Raw genomic sequence first — 20,612 nt, 5'->3', positions numbered from 1 at the left:
ATACATATACCTATGTTTAATGTTTTCAACTTCTTCTGAAGCGAAACAGCCTACTGACTTCTTCCTGAAGACAATTACTAATGCTTTGCGTTAAGATGTTTTCAATTATTAAAAAAAGGTAACGATCCCACTGCACTTTCCCTTCCTTTTTTAAAGATCTGCTTTTGAATTTGGGTAAGCGTGAGCTCGAACGCAGCGCCTAGCAAAAATGGCCTCTCAAGATACTCAGATCAGACAGCTTTATCGTCTTTTTTTACTGTTATACATACATTTCGGTATAATCAATCCTTATGTGGATACTGCCCAGGATTCGCGTCCTGTTTATGAAAGATCAAAATACTGTTCATATAAAAATCGAATATAGTTATCATGGCAGCAAAAACCATCCGTAAAGGAACAACAAATCAATGTCTCATTTTTATGACGCAAATTAATTTGAGGATGTTGCAGTGAACGTATAATAAGTAGTGCGGCACGTTTTCGGTGGTCTTTCACACGTGACATATATCTTAATGAGCCGTACACAAGCATTTTTGCCGCGCATCTCCGCGACCAGTCATTTATAAATATACTTACGCGAACGACGAGAATATTATTTTTGACTTAGCACTCTGTGAAGAGGACTTGGCCGTAAAGAGTGTTTCAATGATTTAAGAGTACCTAGCACTGCCAAGGTACCAGATTAAACGTACTAGAAATTTCCACTATACAACGATGCCCAAATTAACCGTTTCACCGACAGCTCTAATTGAAGAATATTGAATCATTGATAGTAGGTTCCTGTCGTCAAGCGAAAAGGTTCGCCCCGAACGAAAAGCATTTTCTAAAATCAGAATTACCACGTGTGAATTTATCCGAAAAAAATATCAGCGTGTGAGTAGATACAGCGACTGTTTTGAATTTTTACAAAAACACGACCTTGCATTCAAGCAGACCTCGCATGGCGGAGCCAGACCTTTGACGTCCAGGCGCATCACTTTAACAACAAATATTGGCTATTCATTGGCTTGAAATACCACGTACGCCCACGATAATGTACACTTGGTAGGTTATTGTAGTTCTACTAATTGCGCCGGCTATTTACAAAAGAAAAAAGATTGCGTTAACTTACTTTCTAATGTCCTGCGTGATTTTGAACTTGAACAGTAGTATGAGCTTGTTTGAATAATGAACTTATCATTGAAATAGTTCGTATCTTATTACGGTACGTTTTGCATGGCAACCACACGTTTGGCCACTTGTCCCTGGCTAAAGGCTCAGAATCGTCGATGATGTATTAATTGCGATTCGCGACAAAGTACCCTGTAGACACGTCTCTACTATTCATGATTTCGCTTTTGCGTTTACCCACTCTGACCGAATAAGCTTTTTCGTGTAGTACCTTACGGACGTTTACTTGAACAGAACGTGCGGGAATCATTTTTATACTGTTTTAAAGGTGACGTAGTGACACTCTGTCCTAAAAAGCAGCTTTGAGTCCGACAAGCATGAGCCACAAATCCGGAAAATAGAGAATCGGCAAAAACAAAAGACGCTCTTAATTTTCAAAGCGATCCTTAAAATCTGTACTGAAGTTGTTAATAGGCTACTTTGATTTGACCAGTTTCACTTTTAATCTGCCTCGAAATAAATTCAAAGGCTGATAGTAATATCACTTTAAACGGCTAGAGCATATATTTACGCAGAGCGATGCAAAATACATTAATAACCATTTATTATAACCAGAAGTTTTTAAATTTAGTTTGTAAGTCATAAGTGCTTTCCGGCTGACGAAAGGAAGATGACCCTACTTGAGATTCCATCACTTCTAAGCAAAGCAAGTAATCATAAGTTATGCTAATGTTCTTGCCGTTCTCAGCTAATAGGTCCAGGTATTATTTGAAATTAAATATCGTCGATAACGTTTTTTTTCTCTAGAATACCGACACAGCGAGGCATGCTATTATTATACCCTTTTTGCTTTCGTTAAGTCTTCATGTTCGCTAGGACCGTAGTCGGATTAAGCGAGCTCTGGCAGGCAGCCAACATTGCAATTCTCGATTAAGTGATTGGGTTACTTCAATTTCAAAAATGGCCGGCGATCACAAACGAGGATCAGTTTACTTCTTGTTGCGCAAAATACCGGAGGTGAGGTTTCGCTACCTAGAGGCGAATGACATTTATAAAGAGCTACAGTAAATTAGTACGTTTGCCTCGCCAGCTGTCGCTAAGTTCTCGTAGCCTCGATGACTTAGAAATAATGCAACTCCAACATTTTTCACAGCGTGTTAGGGTTTGAAAAATTCCGCCATCCAAAGCAGCAATAAGAGCATGATGATGCGTCAATAGCCTAACACACGCTTTGCCTCTCTAATGGGAAGGCCCAAAAGCATTGAAATGCGGACGTAGGAACCCGCTGTATTTTACGTTTCATAGACTCTTTACAATTTCGAATAAAATCAACGGAAGGCGTCAGAATAAAAGTTAGAAAGGAGATAATGATACTTTCAGGACGCACTGTTTCACATTTTCTCTGAAAGATTGCAGAGCATAATGTTTTTCTCAGTCGAAAACCATGGCCATGACAGTTAGCAATGTGAGTAGATGACTCTGAGTGATGGATGATGGTGGTGACGTAGTGGTGCTTTTGTCATCATCATCGTACATGGCTCGTAGTCATAGTGGTCTTCGTCATCGCTGACGATTTTCCTGAAGTCGAAGTATCTCAACACCTCGCACACTTTCTGCCCGCCGCAGTCGTCTGGTTGGGGTAAAAGCAGTTGACAGGTGGCGCCATCTGCTGTCAATAGCGTTCTGGGGGGGGAACCGGCCGTACCTCCAATTGGTGTGGCACCATGGGGGGCCAACACTTTGTTGATGTCGACGTGAGGGTGCGAAGAGGCCGGGATTTGAATCTGCTGTTGGCCGTCATTCTGCTGAAGAGTTGAGGAATTCCTAAACGACGCTGGCGGAGATAATGGCCTCGCGGTCACGACCGTTGTGCCTGTAGTTTGGCTTGAGGACGGCGACGAGTCGTTTGATGAAGAGGTTGGTTTGGCAAGCGGAATAGGCGTATCATATACTGAAACGGGACGCTCGGCAGTGTCAGGGTTAGGCTGCGACTCGCTTGCGGCGTCGGATAGCTGTACAGTTGTTGGCACGTGATGTGTCAGTAAGGATAGAGGTCGCTCTGACGGTTCTGGATCTACAGATCCTTCAGCCTGAGAAACTGCCGCCGACTGAGTGGAGACATGAGCGACCGAGGGTTCATAGATTATTTCTTGCTTCGAAACTTGTCGAGCACTGATTGAGACCGAACCACGTTTGCTACCGTATAACGAATCATGTACGGAAATCGATTTCCGCCTGTACGGATCGGATGGACCAGTTCCGTAAGTGCCGACTTTGAGCACCACAACAGACGGAGCTGTCAACCGATCTTTAGGTACTGAGCGCTCTCTTGAAGAACCCAATGAAGTCGAAGTTGTCTGCGGACGCGGCGGTTCGCTTGTAGGCACAATAGACTTATGGCGGGTATCGGGAACATCAGAACCTAATGACTGAGTGGCGTGTATTGAACTAGCTCCCTCACCGTTCGCTTTTCCGGTTTCGTTCAGGTTCACAATTTTTGGAACTACCTTATCCTTTTCCTTTGACTGACTCCGTTGATACGATCGTAAAAAATACATAGTGTTCTCTTTAGTATTCGCCTCGCCTTTGGCAGTGCCTCTTTTCCCGCAGCAGAAATCCGTCGTCTCACGTCTTTCGGGGGCTCAGTGAGCCACATACACACATACACATACATACAATAAGTCCCTCGTCGCTGCAAAAGTTTTTGCCGAGTACTCAATGAGTTCCCTTTCCATGTACAATCATTGCTGCTAAGCTGCCTGTAAAATCCTTCCTGCTATCGTGTTCGGCAGTCCGGCTGGTTGTTTCCTATTCTATGCTCCTATTTAGGACCGTATATCAATATGAAGGCGAAAAGTCAGATACAAACGCAAGGACACAAGGATATCGATTGCTAGTTACGAAACGCACGTAGATTGGCAAAAGTTAATTTTGTGTAAACACCGGCAAATCTTTGTGGTAGCTGTTTGCTCTCGCTTAACGAATCACGCCGTCACTTGATCGACCGTTACAGACAGTTCAACATCGTGTCGTCATGGTTAACATAGCCAAGACACAGCACGTTAACATACGTCACCAGCGTATCGTTTTCCTGTCATACAGCGTACGCAGAGGTGACGCGCACACAGAGATACTTGTAGACATCTGCGGAATACGACGGCTATCTGTACCTGTGTGTAGTACATACAGACGAACCAAGTACCTATTCTGTTTGTATGTTCCTATTAAATGGAACGGTTGGACAAGGCCTTTTCTAATAGCAGTCGGGCCCTCGTCGGTTGCAGATTAACTCGAGGCAAGTTTTGAGAGCGGACACCCGAGATGACGCTGGGTGCCACCGCCACTAGAATTGTCGTATAATATTGGCAGTAAGAACAGCTGAAACAGATGAAATAGATGCGTTTGTTTCTCTTCACGCCGAGTTCAGGCATCCTGCCCCTCCCTGTCGTGCGATGTATGCACCAAGGGTCTGCATATATAGAGACGAGGGAAAAGGACCCTTTCATCCAGGCACTGGCACTCCTGGTGTTACTGTTGCGACCGGTGACGATGATGACGTGGTCGTTCGTTCCTATCGTTGTTGTGATGAGGAAATCATCCGTTGCTCGGATCTCTCGCGACCCTTCCGGGCATCTCCGCTGGCGCTACTGTTGCTACGTCTACTACACTGCGGCGCTACAGCGGTTCGTTGCGCTGCGTCGTCGTCCCGCTAATGCTTTGTCAGGTTCCGCCATTGTCTGTTTGTCTGCCTGTGGTGTGTCACTAGCTAGAGCAGCAAAGATAACATGTTGTTCATATGAGAAACCAGACACACAAGCTAGCTACAGGCAAAACGGGTCCCTTCGACGCGCGTTGCTTCAGGGCATTCGCTTTCTTACCACTGAGTAGGAGACCTGGTTTTATCCTCCTCCCCCCGCCCGCCCGCCCGCCTGTCTGTCTATTTGCCCTGTCGGTCTTACGTAGAGTAAAGACGAAAGAGGCGAAGGGTGGGTCGGAAATAGACACCTCCTAAGTTGGCCAGATCCTTCTTGTTTTTCGAATGATGCCAATCTCTTATACATATATGTAGTCAGTTCATGAGGAGTCTTTATATTTCGGTTACTTGTTTGTCTACATACATGCATAAGTCAATCTTATGTTGAATATGAGCCACAGAAGCATCCTTTAACGGGGATGGCAAGTATTTGCCAGCAAATTGTTGGTAGCGGTCGAAGATCGATAATACAGACCCGTTTCATTTGTTCTGCTGTGCACTACTAAAATGATGCTGGTCGGCAGTGTAGCATAGGGCAAATAGACGAAACTGAGTAGAACTTAGACTTCGTCCTGGGAAGTCTGGAAACAGGTAATAAAACAGATATTCGAACGAACGCCCCCGATTGTAAAAAGGGAATAAAACAAGAACTCGCGCTGTTACACTATAATGCTCAAGACCCATTGACATTTAAACAATAGTAATATCTATTGTTGGCCCAAATGTATTTTATATGATAAATAATTCTATAATGGTTATTGTGTTCTTAGGACCCTACACCACCGGAGGTCAGTAACCGCTATCGGTTAACTGGTAATTTAAAATTTATGGATTTCAAAAATTCAGTCTGAAAAACAGACTAGCTTAGAGCACCTTCTGAAATTCTCGCCCTATAGAATGGTGCAGTTATTTAATTAATGAGTTGTATTCTACACATAAAATAGATATATTAACGTTCTCTTTTATAGATAACTTTTTTGCTAAAATGCGATGGCGCTAAGTTTGTCACTTATGGCTAATCAAAGGTAATTTAGGTTCATATCGGAAATGATAAAACATGCGAATTGAATTGGAACAGGTGGTTTCTATAGAGAGTACTGTCTACTAAGGGCAGTACTGCCTACTCTGTGGCGGTGCCCTTCTGAATTATAAACGCTTGAAATTTCACAGATATAAAAGTTTCTAGTCTGATCTGCATTTTATTACATAAACTTTGCGGACAGACTGTATAAGCACTGCTCATGCTTTTTGTTTATCCTTCCTCGAACAAAAAGCAGCTCCAGTGGTTCAGAACTTCTAGTCTGCAATACCATCTACAAAATTTCTTGCCGTCAAGAAACGTAAGTCCACTAAAGAATACAGATTATTTCACCATGGATGAATGTAGGTAAGCATTACTAACTATGCTAAAAAATCAGGTCTATTTCCCATTTTCGTTTAACCGCAATCCTTAATTAGGCTTTTAAAAAGAATATAATCGACGCGGTCAAGACCATGACGTGTCTAATAGCAGCTACTATTCGAGAGCTCATAGTACCGATTCAAATGAAGCCACTTCTGATTTTTATCTGTACCTGCCATACTTGGGTCTCCTAACAACCGATCAATCAAGGTCATACGTTCTTTGGTCTCTCTCAGTTGGCTATACCACGCTACTCTAGTACCGTCGCGATATACGTCTTTTCCATACACGCGTTAGGGGGCACGACACTGAAGACTCTTACTATTCTAGCTCATATATAATGTCTTTCCACAGATAACATCTTCGTGAAAGTTCGTTGTGTTTCGTTGCCACACATAGGTATAATTCACCACCACCGAGCCTCGCAACGACTGTCAGGACTAGCTGCACCTGCACTTATTCTGAAGCGTCTGTACCATGCCCGAGGTCTCACAGGTCATTATGATCGTAATGCGGGTAAGTTCGGGCTTTTTGCAGTCTGTGGAACTGCCATTCAGTCGAGTCGATTTCGTGACCGCTTGACAATTTGCCTCAGTAAGTAAGTTCATCTAAAAAATGTGTGTAGGAACTCTATGTATTCAACTACCCAATACTACTAAGGTCGTTGTACTATGGGTCAAGGAGCAGTTGATCTGTATGGATAATACTGCGCAGAAATCGAAAATGGCCCAAGCCAACCTGAGCAATGTCAGGTGGCTGATCGCAAAAACGATTCCAGAATGCCACATGTTCGGAATAAATTATTTATACGAAAATTATTCGACACGTAAGTGGAAAATTCACGGTACGGTCTATGAGGTACGTGATATCGAAAACAGGAGCCGACGGACACGGCTTTTTAGAGTCTAACGATGAGTGGCCAGCTAGAGGGTTGACTGTTGCTTTAGGCCTTCGCGCAATGACCAAACAACTTACCACGATTTGTCGATTCGTAACGTATTTGGCAGCCACAAGTTAAGTCGTCACCGGTAACGGGAAGTCATTTGATGATAGCTTGGCTGCCGTTCGGAAACACGTGGGTTGGAAGTGAGCAGATTGATACGCTCAGGAAGGTAATGGCTCCTGCCGCTTACCTCTAGCAGAAGTAGAATAAGGCTTGTTGTTGGATAACAACGTGAGAAATGGATTTGTCGCACGGGTAAAAGAAGATGAGTGTGATGGAAGGAACCGGTCGACTGTCTGCTACTGGGTTGAAAAACTGAGTGGTTCTGTGAGTGAAAAAGTGAGTCTGGTTTTTTTTTTTGTTGAACCAGGACGAGGCGATCGTTATGCATAGTTGGGCTAACAGCAAATGCAGGAAGCAGGCGGATTTGCCGTAATGATGTATTTTTAGTTGTGTACGCACACACTATACAACAGCAGACACAAACCGACCGAGCAGCAAATAAACGAATAGAGTTCTACCAGAAGCAACAAAATAAAAAGAGGAAGAAAACAGGCGAAAAAGGCACAGGACTGGATACTGCCCATACGTCATTTCAATGGCTTTAGCAAAGGTTTTGAACAACGACGGGTCACCGGCCCTTTTAACTAGCCGTTTATCTAATTTTATGAAACAATAGTTACTGTTAATTGAAGTATTTATTTATTGCATGATGCAAGCTAATTAACTAATATGCTGAGGAAAAGCTTTAATGAATATTGTAAATTCTGAACCAGTTTGGTAAGAAAGATAAATTGTTCACTTCTATGGAAAATGCTAGTAAGGTCTTAATTGTTAGAGTACTTAGACAATAACCGTTATAATAATAAAGATCCTTGGATCTCCATAGGGGCATTGCATTGTCAAGCAAAGAGTGTCAAGCGTTTCCTTGGCAAACTAGCAAGGAATAAATATGACGTTATGCTCAATTTATCTTTGACTTTATTTCACCTTCTAATAAATGCGTAGCCTCTCACAGCAACGCCAGCCATTTGCTAAATATATAGTTAAGGAACATATTTACGGCGCGCATATATACCCTGCGAACATATACTTTTAGTTGCTTCTCTAATGATTCAACGAATTCAAGGAGTTCATCTAGAATAGTTGACCCGCCTCAAGCACAATGGGCTTAATCCTTATTAGTAAGTTGTTGTTATATCAGGTGATAATCGGTCGATACCTTACGATACTTCACAGCACTGACTAGAGGCGGTAACCATCATCCACTCAAGTCCTGCAACTCAATGTTTGAAGTCGCTCGCGTCTACAAAATGGCCGTCTTCCTGTAATATATAAATATTAGAATAAGTGACAAAGTATGGATTCCTCTTGCTGCGCGTATCGCATTTACCTCGTTGTGCATTTCTTTGCCGTCTCAAAAATAAACTTTTTAGGACATTGGTCAGTATCGTCAGATTGCGTTTGCATTTGATAAGGCCAAAAGTAATAGGAATAAACAAATATATTATTTTCATTGCTATATTTTAAGCCAATAATTTGCATTTTTTTCTTAGGGCGCATACGCAAAACAATGTTCTGCCAGACCGAAATAAAGTCTATCGTTTTCAGTAAACTAACGTGATTTGAAAATAAATTCATTTCGTAAAATAAACTAGATATGAGGTCAAAGCAACAAAAGCAAAGTTTATTTTTTATTTAAGATAATGCAAACATTTGCAGAAATATATAGTATCTGTAGGTAGATTTACTTCAGATTTAGAAAAAGACAAAGACATTTACTTCAGCTACACTGGCTAACTTTAAAAATCGTAAATAATTAGGTTTTTTTGTGATGTTCTGAAAGCGTTTCAACCCAAAAAAAGGAGATAACGATTTGTTGTTGCTACTTCAGTTACGGTGAATATCCTCCGTAAAATTGAGTACGTAGATTTATTAATGAATTTCGCTTCAAGTAATCAAAGTGTTTCAAAAAAACAACTTTTTTTTTTTTTTTTTTTCGATAAACTTTTAAGCTTAACCTATTTTGCAAAATTATTAGTCGATGTTTTAAAAAGTCAGTATCATTTTATCACTCAGGATAGGCCCGATCGCGATTTACCAGAACTTAGCCATGCAGATACTTCTTTAAAGAAGTCTTAAGTGTAACCTTAATGATAAAATAGGTCACGAACTTGAATCACTGGTGCTTCCTCTATTTAAACATATACGGTCATTTTTTCTATACATAGTCTTGTTATCTTGTTATCATTGATTTTGAATATTTTTGCTATTGTAAGTATGCAGGATTGTACGTTATCTGTCACTAAGCCAAGCTCCTCCAATTTAAGCGGTCTTAAGCGTATTTTCATTGACTGATTTTTTTTCATAGTTTTAATCTCTTGTTTTAATTCCGTTTGTAACTTTCTACATAATGATATAATAAGATCTTAATGCGGAGAGCATGAAACAAATCTAGAAGTTACATAATCAAACAAAGCTGATGAGCTTTAGAGAAAGGTATTTGTATAAATTAACCTTCAATATTTTGTTATAACCCTTTGGGTACTTGTAATCCTGGATATAAGTGATACGATACGCGCGCGTATTCTTTTCGCTGGCCGGCAAAAGTAACGCGAAAAAGTTACGCATCTCTGAGCCGTCCAAATGAGCCGGTCGATCCAGACAATCGACTCACTTAAGTAACAACAGTAAACAAATAAGCTGCCCACATCGCTTAGCTCATGGGTAGCCCACATCCTGTGGGAAGTTGCAGAGCAATTAATAAAGTTGATAATTAGTGTCTCGGTCTTACTTACGATGGAGACAGCACCTTTACGAATACCTCTCGGTGGTATTAACCTGCTAGACCTAGATTAGTGTGCGACATTACGTTATCGTTAATTGCGAAGTACATTAAAATAGACAAAAAAAAACAGGCAGAATACGTATAAAATTAGCTATATAAAGAACAATATGCCTATGAATCTATTCGTATTGTAAAAAGTCTTATTCCAACCTGTTGCTGTTTAAAACCACAGTTATAACAACTACGGCCTAAAGCAGCATAGAGTTTGCTATGGTGTTTGACTATACTATTCTAGTATATGGAAATCGGCTTCAAAACTTAACGCCATTTAGCGCAGTTCTAGCTTTCACTACGGCCTTGCTTGGCCTCGCGTTTCATACTTACTCGTCCTACCGCGAAAGCATAAAAGACCTTCTTCAGCATCGTTATTGAAGAGGAGTTCAAGGGAAATATAACTTTAATCTGTCTTGCAGGTTCGTGCCTTTCTTCATCGTCGTTTATTTATAAAATTCTATATTATCCAGCACGTTTAGCTTTATCTAGGGAACCTTTCTACAATTAGCTACTTAGATAGAACGTACATATAGCATCGCGTACGGAACGTGTAATTATATAAAGGAAATTATTATTATTATTACGGCAGTTTACCGTGATTCTGCCTTTTGCATGGCCGGACGTAGCGTAAGCAAAGGTACAGCGACATAACTTTTCCGAAATACGATTAAAATACATCCATTCATAAATCTATGAAGGGGTTCGTTTTAACTTTACTAGGATAATAGACCTCCAATCAATGTCGTAATTATCCCTCCTACACATGGTTTTCAAGATCGAGACAACTAATGGTTTTTCTTCCCTCAGCCCCCAAAGTCACGAGGTTAACAATGTGAACTATAAATGGCGTTTGCCTTTAGTTGCAAATAGTTCTTGCAGCATCTCGGTATACACGAGCACAGCCGAAACTCTACGTAGATATTCATGACCTACGTATTATTCAAACCGTCATTGATTTTTGGGTCGAATTTCAAGCGCAAGGCAAATTAACAGCGGCGCCATTCGCTAACTTCCTATATCTAGCTCTGAATTTCTATAGATTTTCTCAACTTTAGCCGGTTTAGCAATCATTGGTTGATCGTCAACAGCTGCAGTAAATAACAATCCAAACAGTTATTTCACACAAAGGCCTGGTCGCGCTAGGAGTTACATCAGCACATGAAACTGAAATAAGGGCCAACACTTAAATGAGCACTTATCTAGAATAAATACATATTCATATAAAACACATTAGCACATCGTAAATATGTCAAACTAGAGGCAAGAATAATTACAAGGCGTCATTTCGACCCGGTAAGTGGTCGCGTCATATATTTCCGCTTTAGTCAGAAAAACGGGCACGACATACCCCAGCGTGAGGGAAACAAGAACGAGCACCGAGTCGGTTCACTCTTATTGCCCTAATTCAGCAAAAATTCCTAAGAACTCACAAAGAGTTTTTGTCACTCGATGAGTGTGCCCAGACGAAGGCACGTCTCACCTGAAATAAAGACTTTTTACAAAGGGAAAGTGGCTGAGACTGTCGAAAGAGAATTTTTTTAATGCTTTTAAAATGACCGGAAAGCTCAAAGCTTTGCCTTTCGCTTTCTTGGCAAGAATATTGCCAAGAGCAAGCTTTATTACCGTTCAATCAATAGGCATTTTTTTATGAAGTAGATCGAAGGCAGTTGTACATCATCGTAGACGAAACAGCTTTCGGGACAAGGCCATCGACATCGATTTTGTCCTCCAAGTGGGACTCCAAGGGGCTCGAGTCATAACTCCAAGATGTTATGACTCGAGCCCCTAGCACTACTCTTTTCAAAACCTAAAACCGAAGGTACGCGTGTTTTACTAAAGGGTTGACCCTCTGACGAGCGTTCCGGAAATGGACAATACGTTAAGTTGTGGCGGTACGAAAAATGTATGTTGCAAGCAATTTGAAGGTTCGGTGAAAAGAAGCGTTACAAGAATCTGTCGAAACACAGATCGATCACCGTCTGTTCGGCGGTAACTACCGAACGTTATTCGCGAGTCGAAGGTTAGTAGACAAGGTCATTATAACTACAGGATGTATTACGCCTTCACTGCACGAACCCTGATGCTTCTATTTGGTGCGACTATTGTCACATCAAATAGAAGGATCCGGGTAGGCGTGCCTCATATTTTCTTTAAACCGAACCAGCTCTTGTAGTATTTGTTTTACGCTTCGATTCCATCATAAGTGTTGTTAATCATGTAGGATCCTGCAGGGCCGGAGAAAAGAAGAGACCAGCACGACCAATATTGCTTTACCTACCTCTGAACTTTAGAGTAGGCATATCTACTATCGTGGTGTAATAGGCTTATATCGTCCTTGGTGTAAGCTGTACTTTAGCATAGTAAAGACTTCAAGTGGCCATTTGCTGGTTATTAAAGCCTGATATTTCATGGTCCTTTCCCGATTTAAGAAATTAAGTTATTTTTTTGCACTGCGCTGAAATTCTTGCGTATTTTGGATTTCAGAACGAAACATTGGAGCCGCGGAATCAGTCAACAAATTGACCGATGGATGGCTACTTCTTTTCGAATATTCTGATTGTAGATGAGATTTTTCATGTCTCTTGCGACCTTTTGGAGCCGCTGACGAGATCTTATGAACATTTTCAATGCTGTTACTATTGCTATTGAAAGTTAGCAGAATGCAGACAATCGACCTGTGTATATAGAGAAAAAATCTATTATTTCATGATCTACGAGAAGGCTCGGCAATACCTATCGAGCTCGATTGAGCTCCACATACTCAGATACACCTCGACAATTAAACAGTAAAAGTTGGATATTTATATTTATCGCACATCATAAAAAACATAATCATCTATAAGTAGCAGGATCATGCGTTTTATTCTTGCGTGAACCTCGATACATCATACGTACTGTTTCACGTAGATTAACATTCTGTAGTCACTGCATTACTCAGAGTAGCAGAAACAGCTAGGCAGCCTACGACAGAAAAACGTACGTTACGAATAAAAACACTTTTTTAGAAACGGTAGGTAATAAGGGTTAGCATCCAGTAATAAAAGATTCAACATTCCTTCTGTTACGTGCAACAATAATTGGAAAAATCTTGTGGCTATCTATATTTTGTCTGTGAACTGCACGCGACCAGTGAGTAGATAGATCTTGCTGATCCCAGCTCATCTCACTTGGTAATTTTGTGTTATCGGCATAGGAGTCCATCCATATATATGAAACTTCTGACCTAGTGAACTCCTACAAACCTGCTTTAGGCTAATTCTAATGCATATCACTGGCACCCTCCTGTTTTCTTTTTCAAGCAAGGCTTTTGCACATGCAATAGTTGAAGATATATAAAAGGAATGAAACACTGAGTTCTGACTTAATGATTCTTCAATTGTTCGTTTCTCATATATATATACATATATATATATATATATATATATATATATATATATAGTCGTATTCCTCGGCGGATCTCAAGCCTACGAAGGTGTTTCTTTAAGAACCCTCATATTTACGAATTTTCAATGGCCCCATGTTTTTTTTTTGAAAAAAGCGTGAGTGATTTTCAGAAATTGCTTGCGTGTTGGTATGTCTGTTTTTCAATGGAACCATCTTCGATTCACGAAAATTCACATGCACAGCCCAATGTATAGCATTTAGAGCAAAACTTATTTAGACGCGCTACACAGTATTATGACGCTAATGAATTAAAGTTTAAAAATTAACTTAGGTCGAAACGAGACAGTTTTAACTTCATTGCGTTACTTGAACGCGAACGTCCCTGCCGAAATGAATTTAAGCTTCTCCTCGTTCCGAAGTAGTAAAGTAATGAACGGCACAAGGTGATGCTATCAGCTAGCTTTTATTTGCTGCTTGCAAGAGCTTTCTATTCAACCGGTGGTCGACTATAAAAAAAAAAATATTAAAACATGAAAACGCCCGCAATGACAGTCATTGAGTTAACACTCTTCGTATCAAACCGTATCATCGAAACTCCGTTCATCCATCAGCACGATTCAGCGTTCATTCACACTTATGCCAAAGGATACTCACTCTATTTAGAGTGTAAATAAGAAAGCTCTTGTACAGTAGCTTCTTTGAATAATCAAAGGTTCTAATACTGACAATAAATAAAGGGTTAGCTTTGTCAAAAAGGAAAGCTCGACTCCATAGGACCTTTTATTGGTACGCTTCTTTGTTACAATTTCCCTATTCTGACGAAACGGGATGATAGGCTATGAGCCGGGCTGGACTGTCGGACCAGCTAGTTAAACTATTGCATGAACAGATTTTTGAGCTAATCATCTGCTTTTCGAAATCAAAAGTACTTGTTTAAACAATATTAATGGCAAAATAATATTGACTTTGTGTTCTCATTGAATTGCTATCTCAGATCAATACCGTGTACATCATCTGAAGGTAGGCAGGGCGTCTTTCTAAAGTCGCCAACCTTGACCTTGGTCCAATATTGGGATATTCTGAGAATAATCTTGAAGGTCCAGGTCGTGCTAGCCACTTCGTTTTGAAGAGGAACAAAATAAATGCTATGTAGAAGCGACACCAGCCGTGTCGTTAGGATAGAAAGCGTTTTGTAACACTGGTCATACTTATGGAGGAACAGTTAACCATCACCTTGAAGCGAAACATGCACCTAGGAGCGAGCGCCTACTTGGTTCACAGAGGCAGCGCAAGTACTCTCGTAATTTTCGTTATAAACCCACCCCTTCACATTTAACGCAGCGAAAATTCTCAGAAATCTCTAAATTTTCTACAAAAAAAAATTCGCATTCGAAATGCAGATAGAATGGCATCTTGTTAAGCCCAGCGAACGGGTGGTATAGCAGCGCTCCGCAGACTCGTACCTCCGCCGACTTCAGATGTACAGTTAGTAGTATTATTATTATAGAGAAACAGCAGTATAGAATGAAGTTTAATAGTTCTGGTTGCTTTAGCAACGATCTGGAAATGAGAAGCTACAACTTCTTCTCGTGGTCGTATTGCGGCTATGATCGTCGTTGTCGTCTACAATGGCGGCGTCGGCGGCGGCGGCGGCTGATGTTAGTAGATGTTGAGAGGATAGATTCGAATGGTAGGTACTCACCGGCGGCAGTAGAGGCGACCCGAGCTTTACAAGTTGAAAATGTCCGCTCTGTGCGAACGGCGAGCCATTGGCAGTAGCGATGGCTGCAGAGCCAATAACGCTACGCGGCCGACCAGTCGGGTATAGGGTGAAGAGTTATGTCGATTAAACGTGGCAGAATACTTAGCAGCTCTACTGATAATGGTAAGTCCCGTTGCTGCAGCGGTGCCGGCAGAGTTCTCCACCTTTTGGTCGCTGTCGCACTCAAGGAGCATTAGCTGTAGCTGCATAGAGAAAGACACAGTAGTGGGAAGGCCAGCGGCCGAGTGCTTCCTTCAAAGGAAAGCCCGCGACAGACGAGACGGCCATAGTGGTACCGATAGCTAGAAACTGAGTAGGGCAGATTAACCAGTGTTCCGTCTGTGAAAATACGAGAAGAAGTTCAATAAAAGGAACGACCAAATGAAGTGTGCCGGAACAATATAAACTAGGACTCTAAAGCTTCATGAAATCCACCCTTCGTAATCGACGAAGTCGCTATCTGTTTCCATAACTCTGTGAACATAGCAGTCAAACTAAGCTACCCTTAATTGTTCAATGAGTTTAAATCGAGTGAGTTAACGCGGGCTTTTCTTGTAACAAAGATAACCATTAGTTTAATACGTGCACGATGCACAAGCCCGAAAGGTGGTTAACTCTCTATTACCTTGTGATATCGACTTCAAGACCCAGCAGCGACATACAAATACTACCCAATTTGTGTAAACAGAAAAATAATTCGATCACCTGGGTCAGCATCGTACGCGCGAGTCGTATCTACTTAAAGGCAATGGATAGCTCAGCCTGGTCAGAATTCATTGGACAACAGATGACCATCGTTCATACTCGAATGCGTAAAGGGTACATGCATTTCAGCGAACTTATTACGGCAATCCGTCAAACAGGTTTATCGAAAAATTAGATTTCGTTTATCAATAAATCGTCCTAAATACCAGTATAAGGGCAAACGATATGTATGGCCCGTAAAGCTCTCTAAGTGATACATTGAAATTATGGAAGATGTGTACATATTGTTATCCTTCTTAATCACATGTTATATAGCTACACTAAAAAAAAAAAAATTCAATTAGGCAGATCATCCCATACAAAGCCTTGTGAAATCTAAGCTGACACAGTACTGCCCTTCCCAAAACGACATAAGCCTAAATAGTCTTCTTCCGCACCTTCTAGGCTGGTCGGCAAATTACTTTACAGCCTCACCTAGAAGCAGCCTATCTTATTAAATTAAGAATAACATAATTTGTCTTACATATGTTTTCTTTATTGTAAACCTGAACAAAAAATAGTGCATCTACAACAGAGTTGTACAAAAGAAGCTTGTTTAGGTTTCGTTTGGGTTGTTTTTGTCGTAATCGATAACTTGCATGGCTAACAGGATTCGTTATTGAGTTTTCATTTTAATCACATGCATAGAGGCTTTGATATATACCGATTCGTCACAAACAGGATCGGCAAACCCTTATTTCAAAATATATCTGCACGATTTACATTTAGCTGACACGGAAGCGACCTCGGAACAAAGCTGCCTTCACACAGCAGAGAACGTTAACCCATGCCTACTATGTCATGCGCTAGCTTTTAGGATAAGAAACATTTTGTCAACTGAATAATCTAAGTTCCGTTATTTTATTCCAAGAAGTAACAAGGAGTAGAGCTTCAGCGTAGTATAATATCCATAGACTACAAATTCCGTTCTTTTATTGCATTCCTGTCCCGATTCACCCTGCGCTAAGAACCGTTACATTCATACAAATACGGCTCTTCAGTGTTAGGCTTCAAACATGATACTCCTGTCCTTATCTCCTTTAATGGCGGAAATAGACCGATAACTGACGGCGGTGCGGCACGCATCGTCGTCATCGTTATTATTCTCGTAACATGGCACAGTAGCATTGCTGGCCGGTGCTTTCATTCACGGTTGGCACCCAGGTATATGCTTAGAGAACGAATCGGCGACATCGTTTCTGCACAGCGGTCATCATTGTCCTCCATGCCGGGTCACAACAACGCTCAGAACTGCGTTTAGGCCAGTTTGAAATCTCTGAGGGGGCGATTGGCACTCGCCATATAACCGGTCCACTTGAGCGAGTAGTTGTCCAAACATCGTCTGCCAAAGAGGCCACGATGCTGTAGGGAGTTAGGGGAACGGGAAAAGTGCCTGGAATATCTGTGTAAACGATGGTAGTGGTGCGATGTTTAATCGAGCTAATCATGCCTACATCGAGTGCACAGCATTACGTAAAAATTTTAGGCCCATCTGTCGAGCCTCGTTAACAAAACTGGACCGGTATTGTTAATTAAGTACAGCACGTAACGTGTTAACTAGGTAAGCTAAGTAAAAGTAATTGCACCTACCTCGCGTCAAAACACATTGAGGTAATTTGACTTCTAAGTAATATATGTTTAAGAGAAGATTATTCTTTGACGACAAAATGTATACAATTTCAGGTAATCCGTAAACGACTAAATACGGAACCGTGCGGGATATGAGACGATACGGTGAATCGAATCACAGATCGACAGATGCAGAATCGACAGATTTTTCATTTTAAAGCTCAGTATCCGTTAGATCATAGCAACGATCTAGGATAAATTTATCGCGGTCGCAACGCTTGCAAGAAAAAACATTATCACTTAAGGCGATTCGTATAGACATCACGATGTACAAACTATTGTGAATGGACACTTTTGTAGGTTGTAATATACCCTACACAACTGTTGCCCATACTTTAATAGATAATAACAATAGAAGTTCAATCAATAATAAGAATAGCTATGTGAGCATCAGTCGACAGTATGTCGTTACGGGCACCGTCAAGCTCAGAATTGGTCATAATAATTCAAATAGGTATAGCTATTAAGGATAAATAATGTTGCTTTCTCAATGAGGTTGTAAGGGTTGGCGAGGTTTTGTATATGGGCTAATAGCGAATCATCACGAAAAGTACGGCGACTTGCTAACGACATAGTAGGAATCAGATCGCTTACGTTGTACCAGGTCTATTGTGTGTTGGCTACGTTGTTTTGGAAACATGCTGAGACCTGTACGAAGCTATGTCCAAAAACACTGCACAAAGATAAGCTGCGTTCCCCAAAGTTTGTAGGGCCCCACTCCGGGAGCGATCACTCAACCCAAAATACGGACAGATGCATGCCTTGCCCGGATGTTGCGAAGGTTCAATATCGTTTACTCGTTTGTCGAAAAAATAGCCTGGTGCAGCGAAATGCCGGGAAGGTTTAAATCGGCAAGCAAAAACCTGCCAGCTTGGTACGGTAGAGTTCTTCGATAATACGCGTATATGTTAGGTTTTACGTGGCTAGAGGAGATGACGTCCAGAGCCCTGAGGAATTGAGCGATGTTGTTCATTGACAAGTAAGCGCTCCATGACTAGTGAAGCCTCGCTAGCCGTCATTTGAAGCCTAACGCTTCCGGCGCCAGAGAAGGTGATATTTTTTTTTATCAAACGACCGAGTAGTTTAGGTTGAAGCCTGTAAAAAAGAATAGTATACGTGTTTAGGGGCTGAGGGGGTAATAGGGCTCACGAATCAGAACTGCATATGACTCCGAAACTAAAGCAGCGAAGAGCAGGCGGGCGGGCGGACGAAGCGTTGTGGGTGAACGCTGCCAGTCTATCAAGATAGACAGAGATCACTACGGTGCATTACAGAAGGGAATTTAAATAGAGGGGGTGATAACGGTCATATCCACAGTTAAACAAATGAGTCATTTTACTTTATGCTCTAGGTATGGCTACGTAAGGCGGATATTAATAATCACCAAATATCGATTGTATTATCGATAACGAATAGTAAGATAGACGTGTCACTGCGGAAAATCCGAAATAACTCTTAATTCGATTTTGTATTACTCAGAACATTTGCCGTTTGTGAAGTTTTTTTCTACCGCTCGATGCCGTGTTTATTAATGACGCCACAGATCTGAGGCATAGCCCTAATGCGAACTCGCAAAAATAAAGAACGGGCAATCGGACATTTTTCCTACATCAGAACAAAGAGAAACGAATCATTTTCGAAAAAATTGGATGAAAACCAGTTAAATAATGTAGGCCTTTATTGGAGAGTTGCAGCTGCAAACCGTGTTGAAAGAATCGCTGACTTGCACGGAGCCTTTAGGTTGGACACTCGTCTTCTGTCAAGGTTCAAGTTTTTGGTTGTCTATCGCACTGTCACTACTACTAAATATGTGGAAGCACTATGTAAGTTGGCATAGGGAATAGAAAATTCCCTGGAAGAGGAGGAGGTAAACGATGTTGCAGAGGATTCGCCAGAACTACAAGATTTTTGCGCTAGCAGAACAACGGTAGGATGTCTTAGACCTCTGTCAAGTTAGCCTACACTCGGGTAGTGGTGTACGATGAGCTTATAAGACGTTAATCGGCGTTTCTATTGGACGACGACAGACGTTAAAAGCCATGCGGTGTCTTCTTATGTATGCGAAAGCGTGAAGGCCCACTGTAGACTAAATACGATAGCTCCTATCTACGTCCTCATGACATGCTATTTCTGTGAACTGTTTAAAGGAACTTTGATGGCTTGAAGAAAGAGTTGGCATTTTGGATAAATTCAAGCCTACATTACCGCTGTATATAGAATCATATGGTAAATGGTGATCTATACGAGGAAATATGATTCGAGGGCAATAATTCGTTTCGTGCATCGGAAGGTTTCTGGCGATGCTAACTTGTGACGTTCGACCATTAATCGTATTCTATAGGAAAACATCTTCGGTGCAATTGGCACTCGAAGTGAGGAAGCGTTCGATTTAAAACCTGAACACATGTCAAGATTTATACCTTTTCCGCTGGGGCAAAATGACTGAAAACGATGTTTAGGACCAGATGTGAAACATATGTATCGACCTTTGTACGAGACGCTTAAATGCTATTTTTTTGGTTGTCTTTCCAGGGCAATCGTATGGCTGCCAGAAAGCGATAAATTGCAAAACCAGCGTTTAAGGCGTGAAAAGTAGAAGCCTTTTTTACAGGAAAAAAAACCGATCCCAAAAGCGGTGGAAGTATTGCCATGATATACCCAGGAGTCTCATCCTTTGTTCTCGGAGATGAATTGCTGGGCAGATGAGGTAATGAGGTGATCTTAGCGCCATTGGTCCATTAGTTGGAATAAGCGTTCGAGAAGTTTCAGGGACTCATTAGGAACATCGTACTTTAATAGTTGCAGGCAAACACTATACCTGTTGCTCTGTACGGGCTTATCTGTTCACCTATGCAAGTCCTATACGCATTCAGGCACCATCTAGTAATGTAGAAATGAGATTACACAGCATAATAGTATGAAGAAAGATCTTGTCTGTTCAAACAATTTTAACTCGATTTCAATTTAGTGGCAATGGAAACGGATATTACTTTGGAGCATTTAATAGCAGAGACTTTCAGCTTACAATAACAAAGGTGCGTA

At 41.2% G+C, this 20,612-nt stretch overlaps 1 protein-coding gene and 1 long non-coding RNA gene across 16 annotated transcripts in view; both read right to left on the bottom strand.

Moving 5' to 3' along the window:
• LOC111261722 (coiled-coil domain-containing protein CG32809) overlaps positions 1 to 20,612 on the bottom strand; it is a 319,292-nt gene that overhangs the window by 60,275 nt on the left and 238,405 nt on the right. For 2 of the 15 annotated variants that reach the window (XM_086968823.1, XM_022835422.2), the window contains exon 1: positions 2,645 to 4,419. The exons of 7 other annotated variants lie outside the window; for them this stretch is intronic. In XM_086968823.1, the coding sequence (XP_086824949.1) occupies positions 2,645 to 3,668 (1,024 nt within the window). In that variant the 5' untranslated portion in view covers positions 3,669 to 4,419. Of the gene's footprint in view, positions 1 to 2,644; positions 4,425 to 20,612 lie in introns of those variants that run through there. 6 more of the 15 variants (XM_022835430.2, XM_022835423.2, XM_022835429.2 and 3 more) reach the window with 5 other exon arrangements.
• On the bottom strand, positions 8,174 to 15,286 carry LOC111261725 (uncharacterized). The gene is made up of 2 exons (XR_002681165.2): positions 15,138 to 15,286; positions 8,174 to 8,534 (listed from the first exon to the last, which is right to left on the bottom strand). It is a non-coding gene; the product is annotated as an uncharacterized LOC111261725 (long non-coding RNA).

Source organism: Varroa jacobsoni, unplaced genomic scaffold (genome assembly GCF_002532875.2).
Source record: "Varroa jacobsoni isolate VJ856 unplaced genomic scaffold, vjacob_1.0 scaffold_590, whole genome shotgun sequence".
NCBI classification, from domain to species: Eukaryota; Metazoa; Arthropoda; class Arachnida; order Mesostigmata; family Varroidae; genus Varroa; species Varroa jacobsoni.
The sequence above is the reverse complement of the archived record's forward strand: the minus strand, read 5'-3'. Positions and strand labels throughout refer to the sequence as shown.